We start from the raw sequence: 20,985 nt of genomic DNA, 5'->3' as shown, positions 1-20,985 counted from the left end.
AAAAGGGATGCCGTCAGTGCCAGCCGATTTAAGCATTTTGACTGATCTTTCAAGGTCCACAGAAAATGTTCTGTTTGGACTATGGAAACACACGTACTACCAAATGAAAGATTGGACTTTCATCTTTCATCAGAAAAAAAAAGTTTGTTTCTACCTTATTCCGTTCTTTAGTAATCAACAATAGAAAATGGTTAGTTTGACCCAATTTCGCCTGTTTTGGACCAAAATACGGAGAAATCAAGCTTTTAGTGAAACGATAATATTTCATGCATTCTAGTGAATTTGACACTTCTTTTTGTCCATGAATGATGCCACAAACACCTAAATAGTGCTTTACTTCTATAAAACACTACCACCAAGAATGAAAAAGTGTTTTTTGATAGCAAAATACGTTTATTTACATTCAACAGTGTAACAATTTGACAACAATTTGGCAAACTATTTACAAATGTGTGCAACTGTGGTGCTATTTACAAATATGTGGATGTTTCAACGACAGTTTTTCTTTTTGTAACACTCTCCTGCGTGCAAGGAGACGCAACAGCATTTGCACAACAGATTGCCTCTTCGCGTGCGCCACTTTCTTGCAGGCCGTTTTTTTCCGGGGAATAGCAAGTATATACTGCAGTGTGTCATCAAGTCTAATATCAGGATCATGCTACGGTTTCGTTACGTCTCGTTTCCTCGTGTCCTTCAGTTGCTATACCGGGTGGTAGGAGATGTTCTGATCCATTTTATCCACTCCATTCATGGTGGCATCGTAGTCCAGAAACAGTGTCTTCTCCGTGATCAGACTGTACCCGCTCCTCCGATGAATATGCATTGGACTCGGGGTACTCTTCATTGTCCGATCGAATGTCCGCTTGTGCAGCTCCGGCGTTAGCAGCGGTAGCCGCGCTTAGCCGGTGAGGCTTACTACGTAATCATAGCAGTTGCGTCAAGGCTTCCAACTTTGGCGTCAAGCTCGGATTCATCATCATCATCATCATCAATCTGCATTGGTCGATGCCAACTCTCCATCGCCCGATCGAATGTCCGATTGTGTAGAAGTACCCGGCCGGCTATTGTGCGCGTTTTCCGGCCTTAGCAGCGCTAGCCGCGCTTAGCCGGTGAGGCTTACTACGTGATAATAAACAGTCGCGTCAAGGCTTCCAACTTTGGCGTCAAGCTCGGAGTCATCATCATCATCATCATCAATCTGCATTGGTCGATGCCAACTCTCCATCGCCCGATCGAATGTCCGATTGTGTAGAAGTACCCGGCGGCTATTGTGCGCGTTTTCCGGCCTTAGCAGCGCTAGCCGCGCTACCCGCGCTTAGCCGGTGAGGCTTACTACGTGTCATAGGAGTCGCGTCAAGGCTTCCAACTTTGGCGTCAAGCTCGGAGTCATCATCATCGTCGACATCAATGCGCTTTTTAGTATTGATTGATGCTTTCCGTCTTTGAAAAAAATGCTCAAGCGTGAGTTGCTTGCAACCGGTTGCTTGGTCAAGCCACAATGGCTTGAACCAGCCATTGTCTCCTCAACACTCTAGCTCCGCCTCACGTCTTCTACTGACGCCCACGGTGGGCGGCCCATCCAACCTTGTGCAAAGAGAGTCATCGCTGCCCTCTAGGGGCCAAAACGAGTCTTTTACTAATCAGATCTGCCTGATACTTTCAGCACAGCTGCCCAAGGCTTTCCTGCACCCGTTTTTGAAAAAAAAAAAAAAAACATAGGGGACGTCTTTTAACGTCCTCGGCGCCCTTCCCTAGGTTTATGCTAAACGTTTTATAACGTTTATGGCAGTCAAAGAGTTAATTAAAAAAATATTTTGACAAGGCGTGGCAGATCTAGGACTCAGACGCAGAGATAGGAGTTTGCCGCCAAGGCAGATATTTATTAAATGTTTAACATTTGAGGGTAATGGGAAACAGGTGGACACAATCGGGAATCAGGATTGACCCTGACACCACATGAGGAAGGGCAAGTGACCTGAAATGAAAGGAGAGTCAGAATTTTCAAGATAATACAAGAAATGACAAGACAGTAAAAGCCCAGACGAGACAACTTCACTGCGGTGTGACAGATTTTTGTTTTGTCGTCCCCCCGCACATACCTTACTTTATCATCCGCCATTGTTTTGTGCATACAAACATAGGCTTATGTTTGACGTAATATTTTGTGAAAACGTGCAATGTGTATCTGGTCTTGTCATCGTTTATTTGCAAAACCAGTTTCCATATCCAAAATGTGCATTTTCCCTTTTCAATATGCTTCAAACTCAGCCCCCTCCAAGCATAAAAAACCAAAGTTTTGGCAAATTGTGGCGCCCCCCCCCCCCTGAATTTCTAGGATTTCCGTTCCGTTCCGTTCCGTCTTCAATTCCGCTTATCCGGGGTCGGGTCGCGGGGGCAGCAGCTTTAGCAGGGAAGCCCAGACTTCCCTCTCCCCAGCCACTTCAGCCAGCTCCTCCGATGGGATCCCAAGGCGTTCCCAAGCCAGCCGTGAGACGTAGTCTCTCCAGCGTGTCCTGGGTCGTCCCCGGGGCCTCCTGCCGGAAGGACATGCCCGGAACACCTCCCCAGGGAGGCGCCCAGGAGGCATCCGTACCAGATGCCCCAGCCACCTCAACTGGTTCCTCTCAACGTGGAGGAGTAGCGGCTCGACGCTGAGTCCCTCCCGAATGACCGAGCTTCTCACTCTATCTCTAAGGGAGAGCCCGGCTACCCTGCGGAGGAAACTCATTTCGGCCGCTTGTATCCGGGATCTTGTTCTTTCGGTCACGACCTACAGCTCGTGACCACAGGTGAGGACAGGAACGTAGATCGACCGGTAAATCGAGAGCTTTGCCTTTCGGCTCAGCTCCTTCTTCACCACAACGGACCGATACAGCGTCCGCATCACTGCAGACGCTGCACCGATCCGTCTGTCGATCTCCCGCTCTAACCTACCCTCACTCGTGAACAAGACCCCAAGATACTTGAACTCCTCCACTTGGGGCAGGACCTCATCCCCGACCCGCAGAGGGCACTCCACCCTTTTCCGACTGAGGACCATGGTCTCGGATTTGGAGGTGCTGATCCTCATCCCAACCGCTTCACACTCGGCTGCAAACCGCTCCAGCGAGAGCTGGAGATCACGGCTTGAAGAAGCCAACAGCACCACATCATCTGCAAAAAGCAGAGATGCAATGTTGAGGCCACCAAACCGGACCCCCTCGACACTCCGGCTGCGCCTAGAAATTCTGTCCATAAAAGTTACGAACAGAATCGGTGACAAAGGGCAACCTTGGCGGAGTCCGACCCTCACAGGAAACGAATTCGACTTACTGCCGGCAATGCGGACCAAACTCTGACATCGGTCGTACAGGGACCGAATAGCCCGTATCAGGGGGCCCTGTACCCCATACTCCCGAAGCACCCCCCACAGGACTCCCCGAGGGACACGGTCAAACGCCTTCTCCAAGTCCACAAAGCACATGTGGACTGGTTGGGCGAACTCCCACGCACCCTCAAGGATCCTGCTGAGGGTGTAGAGCTGGTCCACTGTTCCACGGCCGGGACGAAAACCACACTGCTCCTCCTGAATCCGAGATTCAACTTCCCGACGGATCCTCCTCTGCAGCACCCCCGAATAGACCTTACCTGGGAGGCTGAGGAGTGTGATCCCTCTAAAGTTGGAACACACCCTCCGGTCCCCCTTCTTAAAAAAAGGAACCACCACCCCGGTCTGCCAATCCAGAGGCACTGTCCCTGATGTCCACGCGATGTTGTAGAGACGTGTCAACCACGACAGCCCCACTACATCCAGAGCCTTTAGGAACTCCGGGCGAACCTCATCCACCCCCGAGGCCCTGCCACCGAGAAGCTTTCCAACCACTTCAGTGACTTCGACCCCAGAGATAGGGGGGCCCACCTCAGAGTCCCCAGACCCTGCTTCCTCAAAGGAAGGCGTGTTGGTGGAATTGAGGAGGTCTTCGAAGTATTCTCCCCACCGATTCACGACATCCCAAGTCGAGGTCAACAGCACCCCATCTCCACTATACACAGTGTTAATGGCACACTGCTTTCCTCTCCTGAGACGCCGGATGGTGGACCAGAATTTCCTCGAAGCCGTCCGGAAGTCGTTCTCCATGGCCTCACCGAACTCCTCCCATGTCCGAGTTTTTGCCTCAGCGACCACCGAAGCCGCATTCCGCTTGGCCAGCCGGTACTTGTCAGCAGCCTCCGGAGTCCCACAGGCCAAAAAGGCCCAATAGGACTCCTTCTTCAGCTTGACGGCATCCCTTACCGCTGGTGTCCACCAGCGGGTTCGAGGATTGCCGCCCCGACAGGCACCAACCACCTTACGGCCACAGCTCCGATCGGCCGCTTCAACAATGGAAGCACGGAACATGGTCCATTCGGACTCAACGTCCCCCGCCTCCCCCGGGACAACGGAGAAGCTCTGCCGGAGGTGGGCGTTGAAACTCTTTCTGACAGGGGATTCTGCCAGACGTTCCCAGCAGACCCTCACAATACGTTTGGGCCTGCCTGGTCGGACCAGCATCTTACCCGCCATCGGAGCCAACACACCACCAGGTGGTGATCAGTTGACAGCTCCGCCCCTCTCTTAACCCGAGTGTCCAACACATACGGCCGCAAATCCGATGACACGACTACAAAGTCGATCATCGAACTGCGGCCTAGGGTGTCCTGGTGCCAAGTGCACATATATGGACACCCTTGTGGTTGAACATGGTGTTCGTTATGGTCAGTCCGTGACGAGCACAGAAGTCCAACAACAAAACACCGCTCGGGTTTTGATCGGGGGGGCCGTTCCTCCCAATCACGCCCCTCCAGGTCTCACTGTCATTACCCACGTGAGCGTTGAAGTCCCCCAGCAGAACGAGGGAGTACCCGGGGGGAGCGCTCTCCAGCACACCCTCCAAGGACTCCAGAAAGGGTGGGTACTCTGAGCTGTTGTTCGGTGCATAAGCACAAACAACAGTCAGGGCCCGTTGTTTATCTTGGAGATATTTAGGGGTGAGGCCATCCACACTGTAAAATCCATTGAAGACATCTCTTGCTGTCACTATCGACTATTCTTAGAATCGATTAATCGATCGATTATTCAATCGACTAATTTTGCATTAAAGTGTATCAAATAAGCATCCCCTTTCCCCGATTATTGTATATTAACCATTGATTGGTGTTTATTTCATATTTTGTATTCGTATAGTGATTTAAAAAAGGGGGGATTGATGTTGTACTATGTTACTGATTCGGTCATTGTCTTATTTTGATTAAACACAGAAGATAGTCTTTTTTTTTTTCATGAAGGACTGCAGAAATGAGTGAACGATTAATTGTTCATATGCTAAAATCAGAGGATTTGGACAATTTTTAATTTAAAAATGGCTCCAAATGATTACTTATTAAAATAGTTGTCAATTAATCTGATAATCGATCACTCCACTTTGTGGATTCCTCATGTCCGATTTAAACAATCTATGCACACATCGCTTCACTATTTTGCTTGTTGGTGGTCCACAGCTTGTTGGAACTTTTTTTGTTCTAGTTTTATTGAAGCTGACAAAGTTTTGTGGATCAATTTTACAATAGATTTCAAAAGAGCGGATACGAGCTTGGCGTACCTTGGCGGACCTTGGCTGTTTGGGGACGTGGTTTGGGCGTGGTTTACGAAAGGTCAATTGGGGTCAAAATAAGCATTGCTGCCTGTGAGTTCCTGAAGCTGTACAACATCTTCTACCAGGACTTAGCCAAAAAGGAGAATGCTTTTAGAGAATAGGGAGCAAGAAAGTTGACGTATCTGGTATTTGTAATTATTTGTTTACAGCTGTTGAACTCTCAACCAATGCCAATGAGGCAGCTACATTCTTAGTATCCCGAGAAATGTGAGGTGACGCAATGTTTCACCATGAAACATGCATGAGCCAGCATTTTATGTGTCCCTTACGTTCTTTTGTTGCGTAAATGTTGAAAGGGTGTTTATGACCCTCCTGGGGCATCCTGTTAAATTGTCAGAAGCACATAAGTGTGACAAAACCTGCTTTTTGTGATTTTCATCAACCTCCATGTGATAATCGCCGGATTTCAAATCCAGAATTGAGACTTGAACCCATCTTTCTGCTCTGATTCAGACTCCTCTACCGATACGGCATAATCAAAAGTCACCTTTCTTCTTATTCGTAACAAAAATCAGTGAAGCAAAGGGTTTTTCTGACTTTCTTAGAATGCCAGTATTCAACAGCTCGATAGTGTCACGGGTGAATGTGCCTAGCCTTCTGCTCAAACGATCAAAGAAACAGATCTCGTGTTTCAAGGTTCCTCTTGGAAATACTTCAGAGAAGGAAATTTGTTATTTCATGACTCCCTTTTTCCATTCCTTTGGGAGCAGAGTATCAGTGACATCAAAACTTGTTTTGTTGGGATGGTTTGTCAGACTCAGTTGTACTTCAGAAATACTGCTTGAGGGTTGTGAAAACTTTAGCTTTGCCTGATAAGAAGACTTGTGGAGGGATAGAGAGTGGGATGGAAAGTTCTGCAATGCTATGGTTTGATGAAACTGTCATGCTGTGTCCTCCCCCCTTTTTTTTTCCTTTTTAGCATAATGCTGACCTTAAAACGTCTTTTGAGGGCTTGACATGACAGCTACAAAAAGACAAACCACTGCATAGACTTGATTGAGAAAGCTAAGGCAGCTTGTGTGCGTGTGTGTGTGTGTGCGCGGGTGTGTGTGTGTGTGTGTGTGTGTGTGTGGTTTGGATGGAAGAACTGGCTCAACATTCTACAATTACAAGAACACATTATTGGCATCGGGCCAGAACAATTTGGTCAATTTCCTATTTCTAAAATAAAATCAATACTATTGATCAGTCCACACCTGTGGGTGTAATTTTTACAAATTCTTGATTAATTTACATTTCTGAAAATGTCTTTGATGATGCAATGTTAATGGTTTCAGTCTCTTGAAAAGTTACCCTTTTGGAGGTTCAAGGTTTCGGCCCGACGCCAGCGACATGCATTTTCCATACATTTGATCCAAAAATCTGTCCTTTCTGTTCTCACAACATTGTGCCATGTTAAAGTACTAAAACGCTATCTTGCTGGACTTGTATTCTTATATGGGAAAACAAAATGTCTTCAACATGTTATCTTGAAAGAACGTTTGTGCTGTGTTAAACATAAGATGGTCAACTTTTTGATCTTTTCACTCAAAGATGTCCAACACAAATAGTGTTTGAAGCAAAGATAAAATTTGAGATTAAGTTTGGGTTACTGCAACCACAGAAGCATGCATGTATTAAAGTTCATACCAACATACACAATGCTTGTGTAAATATTAAACACGGTCTCTGTTACATGTTATGGATGTTATGGATGTTCCTCTCAGACTTGCAAGGATGTCTCGCCACTCACCTCCATGATTATTATAGGGAAGATACATTGCACTTTGGGTCAGCCTCAACAATGTAGGACTCCTCCTAGGTGCTGGCACACTGGGGGCATCTAAGGGTGATGCATTCAAATGAAAAGGTAAGACTTCATTGTAACAACAAATAACAAAAACAAAGATTAAACAGGTAAATATTTTAATAAAATGTGATTCTCAAAAGTGGTAAGCACAATTACAGTAGACCAAAAATAGGTGCAACCAATAAGTGAAAATAAAATAAAATCTAATTTCAATGGAACACCTCATCCGATCTCCAAAATTCTTGTTAGGTTATACTCAGGTTTAAGTCGCCTTTCCAACCAAACTTTGAATTTTGACAGATTTTCAATTTTGATAATATTTTATTAGATATTTTCATGGGACCGCATTAAAGAAATGACACTTTTCTACAATGTAAAAGTAAGTGTACCACTTGCATATCACTGTAAATATACTGTCCCTTGACATAATTCAACACACAGCCATTAATGTCTAAACAGCTGGCAAAAAAAGAAAAAGAAAAAAAGTACACCCTGAAGTGAAAATGTCCAAATTGACCCCTATTGGCCAATTTAGAAGTATCACTTTCACACTTTCCATTACAGGTCAGTGGAATTGTTGCTCTTCATAAAGATGCCTTATGCAGGAAGACTGTCGACACCCTAAAACTGAGCTGCAGTACAATGACCAAGATTATACAGCACCGGTAGTTTAAAAGGGCAGGTTCCACTCAGAACAGGCCTTACCATGCAATAATCAACGAAGTTCGGTGCACGTGCTGAATGTCATATCCAGAGGTTGTTTTTGTATCTGCTTTTCTACAGAGATTAAAGCCTGTCAGTGTTCAGACAATATGTCACACACAGCATCAAATTAGTCTGAATGGCTGTCCTCCCAGAAGAAATTATCTGCTCTGCTTGGGGGGAAAAGCCCACAAACAGAGTGCTGAACACAAAAGGACTATGCATATGGGTTTTTGGAACCATGTCCTGTGGTCTGATGAGACCAAGATGAACTTATTTTGTTAATGTACTGTTAAGCGGGTGTGTCAGAAACCAGGTGTGGAGTACAAAGACAAGTGTGTCTTGTCTCCAGTCAAGTTATGTGATGGAAGTGTTATGGTCTGGAGCTGCATGAGTGCTGTTAGGACTGGGGACTGGAGAGTTCATAGAGGAAACCATGCATGCCAACATATGTACTCAGTGCTATGACATACTGAAGCAAAGTATGATGGCCGCAGTCAATAGGCCTACATAAAAATTCCACTTTTTTTTCACAAACATGGCATGTCCTTTTGACAATGATACCGTTGATGAAGGTGCACTCTAAAAAGAGAATTGTTGAACCAACTTTAAAGATGTATTCAAGGATTTTCTCAAAAAGTAGAAGCCAAGCGTCCGTTTGTCACTTTTTAAAAAATGGGAGACCATCCCACCAGCTCTCTTACTCGTCCGGGCTCATCTTCATCAGTCTCTGCAGCCAGCCTTGCTTCAACAGGGGTGGGCAAACTCGGTCCTCGAGGACCGGAGTCCTGCAAGCTGATTCAAATCAACAGGATCGTTATCGGGCTTATGCAGAGCTTGCTGATGAGCTGATCATATATCAGCTGTGTTGGAGAAGGGAAACATCCACAACCTGCAGGACTCCGGCGCTCAAGGACCAAGTTTGCCCACCCCTGGCATAGACGGATGTCCTCTTGCGTCTCTCAGCTATTTTCAAAGTATGCGGTGGGATCGGTGGAGCTACAAGGATGAATGGCTGAGTCCAAAGCTCAACCAGCTACATGCTACAAGCGCTCTATGTGCGCATGCGCAGCTAGGAACGAGCACGCACGACGTCGCTATGTCAGATTGATAGACAGGATCGAGAACCAATCATTAAGAACTATCCGAAAGACACAGTGACAAAAGATCCTTGAATATAAGTTTAAGATTACAAATTGAATTGTTGACCAATTTAACAAAATGGATGGTAACACATAATTAAATTAAATTAATCTAAAGTGAATATATTAAGTTTAATGAATAATGAGTTCATTAAACTTAATACATTCACTTTTGACTAAATTAATTCAAGTGAATATATTAAGTGTAATGAACTCATGATTCATTACACTTAATACATTCACTTTGGATTAATTTTGGATGAACTTAATTCAAGTGAATATATTAAGTTTAATGAACTCATGATTAATCAAACTTAATATATTCACTTTGGATTAATATAATTCAATTGTGTGTTACCAATTGAAGCAATTGTATTAAGTTGGTCAACAATTCAATTTGTAATCTTAAATTGGTTCAACAATTCTCTTTTTAGAGCGTGCAGCATTACTGCGCAGAGAATTAAATATTCATCGTGAGATGGTCAAATATCTTTTTGAACGATACCGTTTCATATCACACTCAAAGTAAACAAAAGCCAAGGTCATAGAGTGCACTGAGGACGCGGGGGACACATTCCCCTCAGTTTAATGAAGACCGCGATCCTTCCCATCCACTTTCGCCACGGCAAAAATCTCCGGAAAAACAAATGTTCCTCTCCCCCATTTGCTACAACGACTGATACACAGAAGGTACACAGAAAATGTCAGAATTTGTACCTCTAAGTCAGAATTTTAATATACACATATACACATACACACATCTATGGAGGTAAATATGGAGCAAAAGTAAAATTTGGTACATGTAGAAAAAAGTATACATTTGTATCTGTAAAAGTCGTGTTTTGTACCTGTAAAAAAAAAAATTGTACCTGTAAAAACAAATAGTATCTGTAAAAGTCAGGATTTGTACCTGTAAAAGTCAGGATTTGTACCTGTACAATTTTTTTTTTTTACTTGTACAAAAAAGTGTAACTTTGTATCTGTAAAAGTTGTGATTTGTACCTGTAGAAATGACAACTTGTAGTCAAAGAAGTCGCCACTAGGAGTCACAAGTGTTTTTTCTGCTGCGGTCCAGTCACATGAGTTTTGCACCAAATCTCTCGCTACAGATGGTGCAAAACTGATTCGTACTTGTAGAGCTCTGTGATTTGGTACTCTATTTGTTGCCATGTTTGCTGTAGGTTAGCCTCAACATCAGTTTAAAATCCATCAATACACAGTATCTGAAACAAAAAAATTCATTATGAATAAATACTTTATTTAATAAACACTGGTTAAAATAAAACAAATCTGGTTAAGACATCTCATCAACTGCCTTTGTAATATATTGTTTTAAGAATTGTAAACAGATGTTATGGACACCCTGTATTTCTCTCTAGGAACTGCTGCTGAATCTTTTACTGGTCCGACTCCATAACAGACTATCAGGTGCCCTTGAGCATGCCCCTCTGGACCTGGACTATCTGCAATTTATAATTTCACAGGACATGGTTTTACTGAGTGCACTAGCTAACCAAATTCAGATCCCTCAGCAAGTGTATGAAGCCCTTACTGATGTGCATGGTCTACTCTCTGCCCAATATGAAATGGAGCTTCATGTAACGGTTCCTAAGGAGAGAACAAAACCTGGTTGTCAAAATTTTTTAATATGTAGGGTATATGTTTCGGAGCTCCTCAGCATAGGGCTATCTGCAACGTACATTGCCAGACTTTTAGGAGTTTCTAGGTGGACGCTGTAGAGAAACATGAACAGCTGGGGTATGTCTGTTAGGGCCTTGTACAGTCAACTGACTAATGATGAGCTTGACAACCTGGTGTCACAAACACACCTCTGCAACCCACATGCTGGGTATAGATTAATGATGGGATTGTTGCGGGCACAGGGGCATCGTGTACAGTGGCAGAGGATTCGTGAATCGATGCATAGGGTTGACAGCAGGAATTGTGCTGAGAATGTCAGCATCGAGGTGTGTTGTTCACAGAACATACTCTGTCCCAGGCCCAAGATCGCTGATGCATATAGACACAAACCACAAACTTATAAGGTTGGTTATATTTTTCCAATCAAAACATATTACCTGTACATGACTTAACTATGTACAAAAAAGTGATACCTAATGTTTTTCTTTATCTCAAATGTCATTGAAGGTACAATATGGTGATATTTGGAGGAATCGATGGTTTCTCAAGGAAGGTATAAATAATTGGATATTCCCTTTAAACGTCTAAACTTTTTGTCATTGAATCAGTGATTAGTTGTTTTTTGTTTTTGAAGACCTTCAGATTGTAGTACTAGTTTAGGGTGGCTACCTCAGAAATCAGTTTCATTTTCTTTGGGAGCACCTTTGTAGTTGTATTCTTCAATGGTAACATAATAGTACTGTAATACTCTTACTTACAGTCATTTTAGTCGTAAAGCTTTTATTGCACTTACAGTAACAAATCAAAACTCCATCATCTGTTACCTGTGTGACTTTATGCTAAGACTTCGCTGGCACTCTTCATCTGAGAAGTAGATTACATGTTTTCTTTTTTGACATTTTATAAAGACTCATTTTTTATGGAATCTCTTAAACAGATGCAAGGTAGAGAATGAGATATTCTCAAGTGCCATTACACCAATTGCATTGAGTATTATTGTTGCATTTTACCTTTTTAAATATAATCCTGTTTTAACTACTACATGAGTGTTAGGAGTTATTGAAATTGTATTTGTTAGAGCTTTGAAATTGACACTTAAAATTGATAGTTATTGTTAACCTACTTTGATCATTGAAATAAAAAGTACAGTTGTTTGAAGTCATAATGGGACAATTCTGTTCTTCTCACATAGATAATGTATCTTGCTGTTGCAAATAATAGAACATCCACAACCCTTGCCTTCTTCAATGAAGCTGTTGAGAAGTATGGCTTACCTCAAAGTAGAGATGGGACGTTTGACACTGAGACTCCGGAGCATGTGTCAGCCGAGTGAGACAGACTGTTCGAAACAATGTATCAAAAGCCCCGATCAAACCTCCGTGATCACGTGCTGATGACGTATGCGGCTTCACAGCGCACTTGTGTCATATCCAAATCATGTTTATAAAAATCGAATGAGTAACAGGACATCACATTGAACCATAGTACTGGTACAGTGTCAAAATATTGCAACACTTCCATGTGTACCTGATGATCATTAGACAGACACAAATGTAAGACTGAATGTACTGGTGTTATGTTGGAATATAAATCAATCAGGCGAATCACTTTGAAGATTATAGCTGCTATGACTCCAGCTGACCACCAGATGTCACCGGTACGATCTATCTTATGGGGCTTTGAAACTTCGACTCTTTCCAAATCAATCAGCCGAAAGCCTCAAAAAGCTTCACAAGGCTTCATTGTCCCATCTCTACCTCAAAGGTTAGTCAGACATCATCACTTAGCCTACCCTTAATAAGCCAAGGCAAAAACAGGCAGCATCACATGGGGAAAAACAATGAACCGACACAGACAGAGGGGAGACAGCAGACTAAATACACAGACACTAACGACACAACAAGACACACCTGGGGCAAGACACAAGTGGCTGAGGGCACTGATTGGATCACACGAGGAAGGGCAGGATCACACTTAACAAGACCAAGGGAGACACACAAGGAAAACGAGAACCCAAAACATGACAATTTGTAGCTTTAAAGGATATCTCCTTGAGATGCAACATCTAATTTTCAAAGGTGACATTCCAACACATACAAATAGTAGAGATGGGACAATGAAGCCTTGTGAAGCTTTTGAGGCTTTCGGCTGATTGATTTGGAAAAAGAGTCGAAGTTTCAAAGCCCCATAAGATAGATCGTACCGGTGACATCTGGTGGTCAGCTGGAGTCATAGCAGCTATAATCTTCAAAGTGATTCGCCTGATTGATTTATATTCCAACATAACACCAGTACATTCAGTCTTACATTTGTGTCTGTCTTTTTTTTAAAATTATTATTTTTTTTTTTCTGTCTAATGATCATCAGGTACACATGGAAGTGTTGCAATATTTTGACACTGTACCAGTACTATGGTTCAATGTGATGTCCTGTTACTCATTCGATTTTTATAAACATGATTTGGATATGACACAAGTGCGCTGTGAAGCCAGATGACAAGTATTTCAACATCAGTTTTTGGGAGATGTGACTGAGGGTCTTGGAGAAGCGCTCATAGCAACTCGGTGGAAAATACTTGGGTCAAGCCTGAATCTTCTACACACGATTTAAAAATAATGCATAATTGGAAACTTTAAATGCATCATTTTGGGAGTACTTTTGTTGGAAACATACCGAATAACTAACTTTTCCAGGTGAACATAAGTGAAGCTAATATCTACATGAGGGAATTGTGCTTGTGCTACAGTGAAAATAAAGTAAATAGTATGTACATGAGGGAATTGTGCTTGTGCCCAACTTTTTATATTTTTTTGTTTTACAAGTTCTTATTCAACAACAATATTTGCTCTATTGTGTTCGGCTTCAGCTGACACCGCGCCAAAAGGTTTGAATCAGTTACGTAATTTTCCGGTATCTCATTAGCACGCATAAAGCCGCATACGTCATCAGCACGTGATCACGGAGGTTTGATCGGGGCTTTTGATACATTGTTTCGAGCAGTCTGTCTCACTCGGCTGACACATGCTCCGGAGTCTCAGTGTCAAACGTCCCATCTCTAACAAATAGTAATAATGTACAAAATAAAGGTAAATAATTCTGCTGTGTTCTTTTTTTTAATCACCCATACTTTCTCATTACTTGAAATTAATGGAATATTTGTTTCATTTATCAACTGCATTTATCATTACTTTTTTTTGTTGATAAAAGGGAAAAAAACATTTGCCATTGAAATGCCGAAATTTAAAGGATTTGGAACAATTCAAACATGCTCTCAAAATTATTAATTAATTAATTGGATAGCCAAGTAGTTGATTAATTGTTGCACCCAGTTGCTTGTTTTTCCAAATATGATTCACACTTACATGGTTTAAAAGGTTATCTATATGTCTTCTTTTATTTAAAAAAAAAAAAAGGGGGGGGACACAATTACATTGACTTTACAGAATTGAACGCCTTTGGCGAGATGTCTACACAGCAGTCACTTGCCTCTACTATGCTGTGTTGCACCAAATGGAGGAAGATGATCTCCTGGACCTGTCCAGCAGTGTTCACCTTTTCTGCTGCCATTATGTCTTCATTCCTCGCTTACAAACCCAGCTTGATGTTTTTAAAGATGGCTGGGACAGTCATCCCATAAGAAGCGAGGGAAATCGTACCCCGAACCAACTGTGGCACATGGGACTGCACCATAATTTACAAGAGTCTAATGATGTTGTAAGTACTTTTAACATTTGGTAAGCAAAACGTACTTTAAACAGTAGACAATATTTTTTTTTTCATATCAACTACAGGATTTGAACAGATAAACTGGGAGAGTAGTGGCCTTGTGTCCAGTGACACCGTCCATGTGCCTGAAACTGACTGCCCTTTGACACCTCAAGAACTGGCTGGACTCCATGCTGCTGTGGATCCAGCAGGGCCTTCTACATGCATGGGAGCAGACCATTATTTGGCTGCAGTGAACTGCATGCACAGTATAAACTATGTGTAGGGTCTAGCCAAGCGCTTCTGGGCTGTTGTTATTTGTTTAAAACTGCCTGCACTAAATTACATTTTATGATTTAGTACTATATTAAGTTTGTATTTTTTTTTTTAAATTGCTTACACTTTAAGAAAACAACCTGTTAAAAGTGAAGCATATTCATTTACAGTAAATGTATATTTAAAAAGAAACTATTCAATCAGCAAGCAGAATCTTTATTGACATTGACATAATTTGGTTCATTGATTGTGCTGCAAACTACACTAAAACGCTGATTGTTATTTGAATTGTCTTTTCGTACAAATGGACAATGAACTGTTATAAAAACCTATCTAGAGAAACATCAGAACTACATTATTTAAAGTAATGAAATAAAGATTTTGATCAATACCAAACCCAAACCAGTATCAGTTATTTAAATGGTCACTGAATTCTGTGTATTGGCTGTAATGGTCAGGCAACTTTAAGTTTTGGAAGCACGTAGAAGACGTGAGATGTTCCGCTCTCACCACCTCGACTTTCATATCTGGCATGTGTATCTCCCATCCCACCCAGAACTTCAGGAGCCTTTTAAGATTCTCTTGTGACTCTTAAAAAAAAGAAAAAAATATTAATTAAGTTGTGCATGCTATTAAGTAACACTCATCAATTAGATTACAGTTTTTTATAATTATTTTTATTTATTTATGTATTTTTTTGTTGTTGAAAAAAAACGGGTTCTGCAACATCTGGCAAAAAAGTAATCCCTGCTAGAGGATGATCATTTAAGAAAATCAAATCACAGATGTTCCTATAAATAACTGATTAAAATTCTGCCTTGTAGCAATATGTGTATGCTTATGCTTAATACTCATAATACAACTTGTGTTCATAAACAAGAAAAAATGGTTAAAACTAACTTTCAACCACATTTGAAAATCTGCATTTATGCATTACAAAATGTGTACAAATATCAACATGTAATTTACCTGTCCTCACAAACTGACGCAAGTATCCCATTATTCTACATCTACAGTCAACGGAGTAACCATCTTCATCGTCCAACCCAGATTCCTCAGGCCATTTGATTAGGTCCAGAACAAACTAGGACAGCAAATTAGACAATCATTATGGCACCATAGCTGGCATTGAACCAATACATTCTATTTCACAATTTTCTCTCTAATCTATACAAATGGTCAATCCACACAAGGGTGTTAATTGTGTGAAGGCTGATGGTGTGGTCTCAACAGCCTAACAATGAAACCTGTATGCTGCTGAGGGGAACAGCATGTGAATGTTGATTTCTCGTCAGACTTTGTTCAAGGTTGGAATTGTTCGCTGAAAATGATTCCAAGTCAAAATTTCCTTGGAACAAGGAAAAAACATTAAAAATGTTGGCAAATGTTTGCATAACTGAACATATGATGATGAATATTCAATAATATAACCCTAACCCTAAGCAAACACTCTCCCTCTCATTTGGATATGGGCTTAAAGGTTGTATCTCACTGTGCGTCAAAGGTTTGCGTGCAAGGGATTGTTCATGTAGCGAGTTTTTCTTTGTTGTCAGTTTTTTATTCCAAGGTTGCAAAGATGTTCTCAAGACACTTGCAAAGTCTTTTTACGGCCCCAAACATTCTATGTAAATCGCAAAGGAATAATGAATATGTTGAAATTTTGATGGGGACCATAAAAGTTATTTGCAAGTGTCAGGCAAACAGCGGCCAAAATGAGTTTCCTCCGTTGGGTGTCCGGGCTCTCCCTTAAGAGATTTGGTGAGAAGCTCAGCTATCCAGGAGGGACTCCGGGTCAAGCCGCTGCTCCTCTGCGTGGAGAGAAGCCAGTTGAGTTGGCTCGGGCATCTGGTTCGGAAGCCTCCTGGACATCTCCCTGGAGAGGTGTTCCGGGCATGTCCCACCGGCGGGGAGGCCCCGGGGACGACCCAGGACATGCTGGAGAGACTATGTCTCTCGGCTGGTCTGGGAACGCCTTGGGATCCCGCCGGAGGAACTGGTTCAAGTGGCTGAGGAGGTCTGGGCTTCCCTCCTAAAGCTGCTGCCCCCGCGACCCGACCCCGGATAAGCGGTAGTAAATGGATGGATGGATGGTGGGTCTGGCAAACATCTTCGCAACCTTGAACAAACCTTAATCAAAAAATAATTTTTGTTTTGTTTTGCAAGACTGTCACATCAAATCCAACTTGATATAGCTCCTTTCATACATTACAATGCAACTCAAAGTGTTGCGTGAGTAAAACATCCATAGTACAGTACAAAGAAAACCCTAACCCTCCCCCCAACATCCCCATGAGCAGGCTCACTCAAACTCGCACAACTTTAAAAAAACACAACAAAGGTATTTATTTAACCCAAGTGTAATTAAGTTCTCTGGCCAATCTTGACTTAATGAATTCCATTTGCATTCCCATAAATTCCAGTTAATTCCCATGCAAAAAATGTAACTTTGAAAATTACAGACATTTTAAAATCCTAGTCTTGTGTAATTTGTGTACACTGCGACTCAGAGACAAAGTTTTACAAGACATGCTTCATTGAATACCTCCACACTGCACTCAGACTTTGTTTCTGTTGGAAAAACTGATGCCACTGCATCGGGTCGAGACTCCAATAACAGCATAATGAGGGTTTCTTTCAGTCCCTGCTTCAGCTGTTTGAGTTGGCAGGAATTTCGGCCGATACCTTAAAGTATCACAGGGGTGAGTGAGGTATGGATGAAGGGACTCCAAGTAAAGTTAGACATGCAGTAAATTCAATTCAATTATTATTCTGTGCACATTCAAACACTGGTCTGTATATATTACTGTACAGCCGATCGTCCATACACGCCGTGCGAGCCATTTAAGGCAAGTTGTAAAATGTCTGAAGTCCTCTTGTTTATGTTTAATAAATTTAAAACATCATAAATCAAATGTTCTCCAATTTCGATACTGTAAATATATATGAGGATCGTGTGTGGCATATTGTTTATTGTGACATATTGTGATGGCTGCGAGCCATCAGGAGGGTATAATTTGATGCTCAAAGCCTGGATTCCAGCTGATGCTGACAGGGTTTATGAGGCTCACTTTATTACCGGTAAGTACTTGTGACTATAGATTTATTATTTGGAGAGGATTTAAAAAACTAACAAACTGAGTTTGTGCAGTAGCTATAAAAAAACGCTAAGTCATATTTATTTTTCGGTCTTACTCAGGTGTTCCAAAGCATGATCGACAGCCACCCTGACTTGTTCCTTGCCTTGAAATGGGTGATAATGTTTTACGTCTCATCTATACAGCGCGGCTGAGCCCGCTATCATTTTCTGCCACACAACCAACTGTGCATGCGCCAACATTTGTCATCAAGGATCCTCCTATAGGATCGTATGCCGAGAAACATTTCTTGTGAGGAGTAATATGGCAGCTTCAAAAGTATTGGCCTATCGGCTATCCAGTTTCATATACAGAGGCAATGTGTAAAATGTACATTTATCAAAGCATTAAATACTGTTAGATAGGAGACACTTAAGTAGGACAACTTTTGATGCATATAACGCTAGTCAGCCACACTTACTGCATGCTGAAGTAGATTGTGAAGGAGCCAGGTGCAGTTATTAGCCATTAATATAGGCATGTCCCATGCCAATGCCAGGTCATTGACAGCCCTTCTCTGACACTCATTGAGTCCTCTTTTTTCACTTGTTTCTTCCTTTCCAGCAGATTCTTGATTCTCAAACAGCTTTAAAAAGAAAATACAGCTTATTTATTTACAATAAATTACATTACAAAGTAAAGTAAAAGTATAGTCCATATTTTTTCATTGAATGACAATGTTTTCCAATGGATAACGTTGCACTTTACGTACTTACCGGGAGTATGGTCTCCCTGATGTCCATGTCTGCCACATCTTCTAACATGATTGTCGCTGTCTGTGGTGATTTACCAAGCAACACATGAATTACTGCTGGGCTAACACCCAACAGACGAGGGCCCCCATGAAGGAAAGAATGTCCAATCATTCTTCCTGCAATGACAAACAGGTCATTCTGCGCAAATACTTGGGAAGTGGCAGGAATTAAATTATCTGGTTGGCCTTCAAACAGCACAGTGCCGCATGCGGTCCCTATAAAAATAAATAAAAAAATTAGTGGGGTTTGCCATTTTATGTTCAATACGATAATAAGAACCACATGATTGTAATTTTCTGCCTATGATTGTGTATTCATCTTTACATTGACAGATTTGTCATGTGTTATGGCTATGCTGTCTGTTGTTAGTTATTCATAGTATAGCTGAAAGATAACTTGTATTTGCTGAATGATTAACTGCATTTGCAATATAATCACTGCCTGTTAAAACACATTTTAAATTATATTTAAAATGAGTAGTGGAGGAGGGATGGAGGTGAGGGGGTGAGCAGATTAAGAAATAATCACCGTAACTAAAGCTGTCTGCCATGATGGTGCACGTAATTTTTTCATAAGATCATGAGTCAATTATCTAACATTTTTGTTCTATTTTGCCTTGCAACTTAAACAAACAACCTTTAGTGGATTTGGCCCAGTGTCTTTAGGATTCTTTAAGACTTACCGCAATCAAGTTTGAAACCATGTTGTAACTTGTGCATTATCATTCTGAAGAAGTGTCTGTTAACACCTTCTCCAATGGCCACATCTCCTAAAAACACAAGCAACGAATCACAATTATTGAACTCACAAGCAGTAGTACTACACAACATTAATTTGGCATTATTCTCTGCCATGGACGACACAGTGGACGACTGGTTATCACATCCATCTTTCAGGTCATGGATTTTTTTGGCCTTCTAATTTGTATTTTTCATGTTTTCATATGTTCATGTGGGATTGCTGTTGTTACAGCATTGTACTCCCACAATAAAAATATTCATGCATGATTGCGAGTGTGCATAGTTGTTGGATTGGCTGGCAACTAATCAATGTTGTATCCTGGCTCTTGCACAAAGAGAGCTATAATTGTATAACCGTTCTGCTGCGTTGGGCCTGGGGCGCGGGCCCTTGAGTTGGTCGACAATCACCATACCACTAAGTAGGGCTGGGCGATATAAAAGGTATATTGAATATAAGGTATACATTTTACCGAATGTAGAGATTTTGACTCTACCGTCTTACCGCTGTAGCGCATGTTGATGACGTCGATGACGTCATCGCATTGTGCATTTTGACGATGTCGTGCCTGCTAGCAAAGGTAACACGAGCAATTAGTTTTATCATCTTGATAGATAGATGGTGCTCTTGGTTTAAAGCTGCAATGTAAATGTAATACATTTCATTTTCACTAGCCATTATCTTTAAACCAAGTGGACCATCTCCATCCATCAATCCATTTTCTTAACTGCTTGTCCTCAAGGAGTAAAAAAAAAATAATCACAAGTGGTTGATGAAGCTTCATTTTCCATCACTATTTGCAACTATTCAGTCTCTGTGTGTTATATAAAACCGAGACTTGTGCTGTTTTCAATGGCCACTTGTGCATTGCCTTCGTGTTCTTCAAGAGAATACTTGCTCTAAGCCAATTGTACTGTTTGCATTTAAAATATCAGCAATATTTTTGTTTGCACTATTTTGCACCAGAGAGGGCTGACTTTTAATTTTGATTGGTGATTTGCACATTAAATGTTGTCCAAAGTAAATTTATTTTTTCTTTGTTAATTTAATCCATTGAGCTTCTACAAAAGACTATGTTAGCCAGTAAGCGAATTATTTATACAAAATAAATAAATAACTCTACTGTGATATATACCGTTAGCGTGAAAGGATGCAGTTTATACCATGATATGAATTTTGGGCCAGACAAATCTAGACAAAGTGTTAATTTTAGGCTACTTTTATGTTGTTGTTTTTTTACTAGGTAATAAAAAAAAAAGAAGGTATTTTTTAAATTGATTTATATCAACCACCGCGTATAGTAGCAGATATGGGCTAGATGCCACGGACTTCAAACTTCTGTAACTCAGACACCTACGCTGTTTCCGGTTACTGTTGCGACATATAGGTTGCGCCCCAATAATTGCACTTCCACCCTTGTGCCCCTCAATC

The 20,985-nt window shown here is 41.6% G+C and overlaps 2 protein-coding genes and 1 pseudogene across 5 annotated transcripts in view; 2 read left to right on the top strand and 1 right to left on the bottom strand.

The window, feature by feature from the left end:
- LOC147162336 (uncharacterized) overlaps positions 1-20,985 on the bottom strand; it is a 91,820-nt gene that overhangs the window by 2,318 nt on the left and 68,517 nt on the right. The window contains exons 4-10 of one of the 4 annotated variants that reach the window (XM_086096700.1): positions 19,499-19,585; positions 18,778-19,031; positions 18,483-18,647; positions 17,470-17,609; positions 15,897-16,011; positions 10,308-10,528; positions 7,405-7,494 (exon numbers count right to left, since the gene is read on the bottom strand). In XM_086096700.1, coding sequence (XP_085952826.1) covers positions 17,574-17,609; positions 18,483-18,647; positions 18,778-19,031; positions 19,499-19,541 — 498 coding nt within the window. In that variant the 5' untranslated portion in view covers positions 19,542-19,585 and the 3' untranslated portion in view covers positions 7,405-7,494; positions 10,308-10,528; positions 15,897-16,011; positions 17,470-17,573. Of the gene's footprint in view, positions 1-7,404; positions 7,495-10,307; positions 10,529-12,220; positions 12,659-15,127; positions 15,518-15,896; positions 16,012-17,469; positions 17,610-18,482; positions 18,648-18,777; positions 19,032-19,498; positions 19,586-20,985 lie in introns of those variants that run through there. The other 3 variants (XM_086096701.1, XR_015097252.1, XR_015097253.1) reach the window with 3 other exon arrangements.
- LOC147162338 (uncharacterized) lies at positions 9,175-12,279 on the top strand (annotated as a pseudogene).
- Positions 12,574-14,937, top strand: LOC147162337 (uncharacterized). The gene is made up of 3 exons (XM_086097333.1): positions 12,574-12,710; positions 14,390-14,664; positions 14,738-14,937. The coding sequence occupies exons 1-3, from the start codon at positions 12,574-12,576 to the stop codon at positions 14,935-14,937; spliced, it is 612 nt and encodes a 203-aa protein (XP_085953459.1).

The sequence above is a fragment of the Leptonotus elevatus genome, chromosome 15 (genome assembly GCF_054856555.1).
Source record: "Leptonotus elevatus isolate MCC_2025b chromosome 15, RoL_Lele_1.0, whole genome shotgun sequence".
Classification (NCBI taxonomy): domain Eukaryota; kingdom Metazoa; phylum Chordata; class Actinopteri; order Syngnathiformes; family Syngnathidae; genus Leptonotus; species Leptonotus elevatus.
The sequence above is the reverse complement of the archived record's forward strand: the minus strand, read 5'-3'. Positions and strand labels throughout refer to the sequence as shown.

What these genes read in the sequence shown, in the direction of transcription:
- LOC147162337 (XM_086097333.1), top strand. Translation starts at nt 12,574, where the DNA reads ATGACTCCAGCTGACCACCAGATGTCACCGGTACGATCTATCTTATGG. An exon ending in GTCCCATCTCTACCTCAAAG is followed by an intron (nt 12,711 to 14,389) that starts GTTAGTCAGACA and finishes TTGACTTTACAG; the next exon opens with AATTGAACGCCTTTGGCGAG. An exon ending in AGAGTCTAATGATGTTGTAA is followed by an intron (nt 14,665 to 14,737) that starts GTACTTTTAACA and finishes TATCAACTACAG; the next exon opens with GATTTGAACAGATAAACTGG.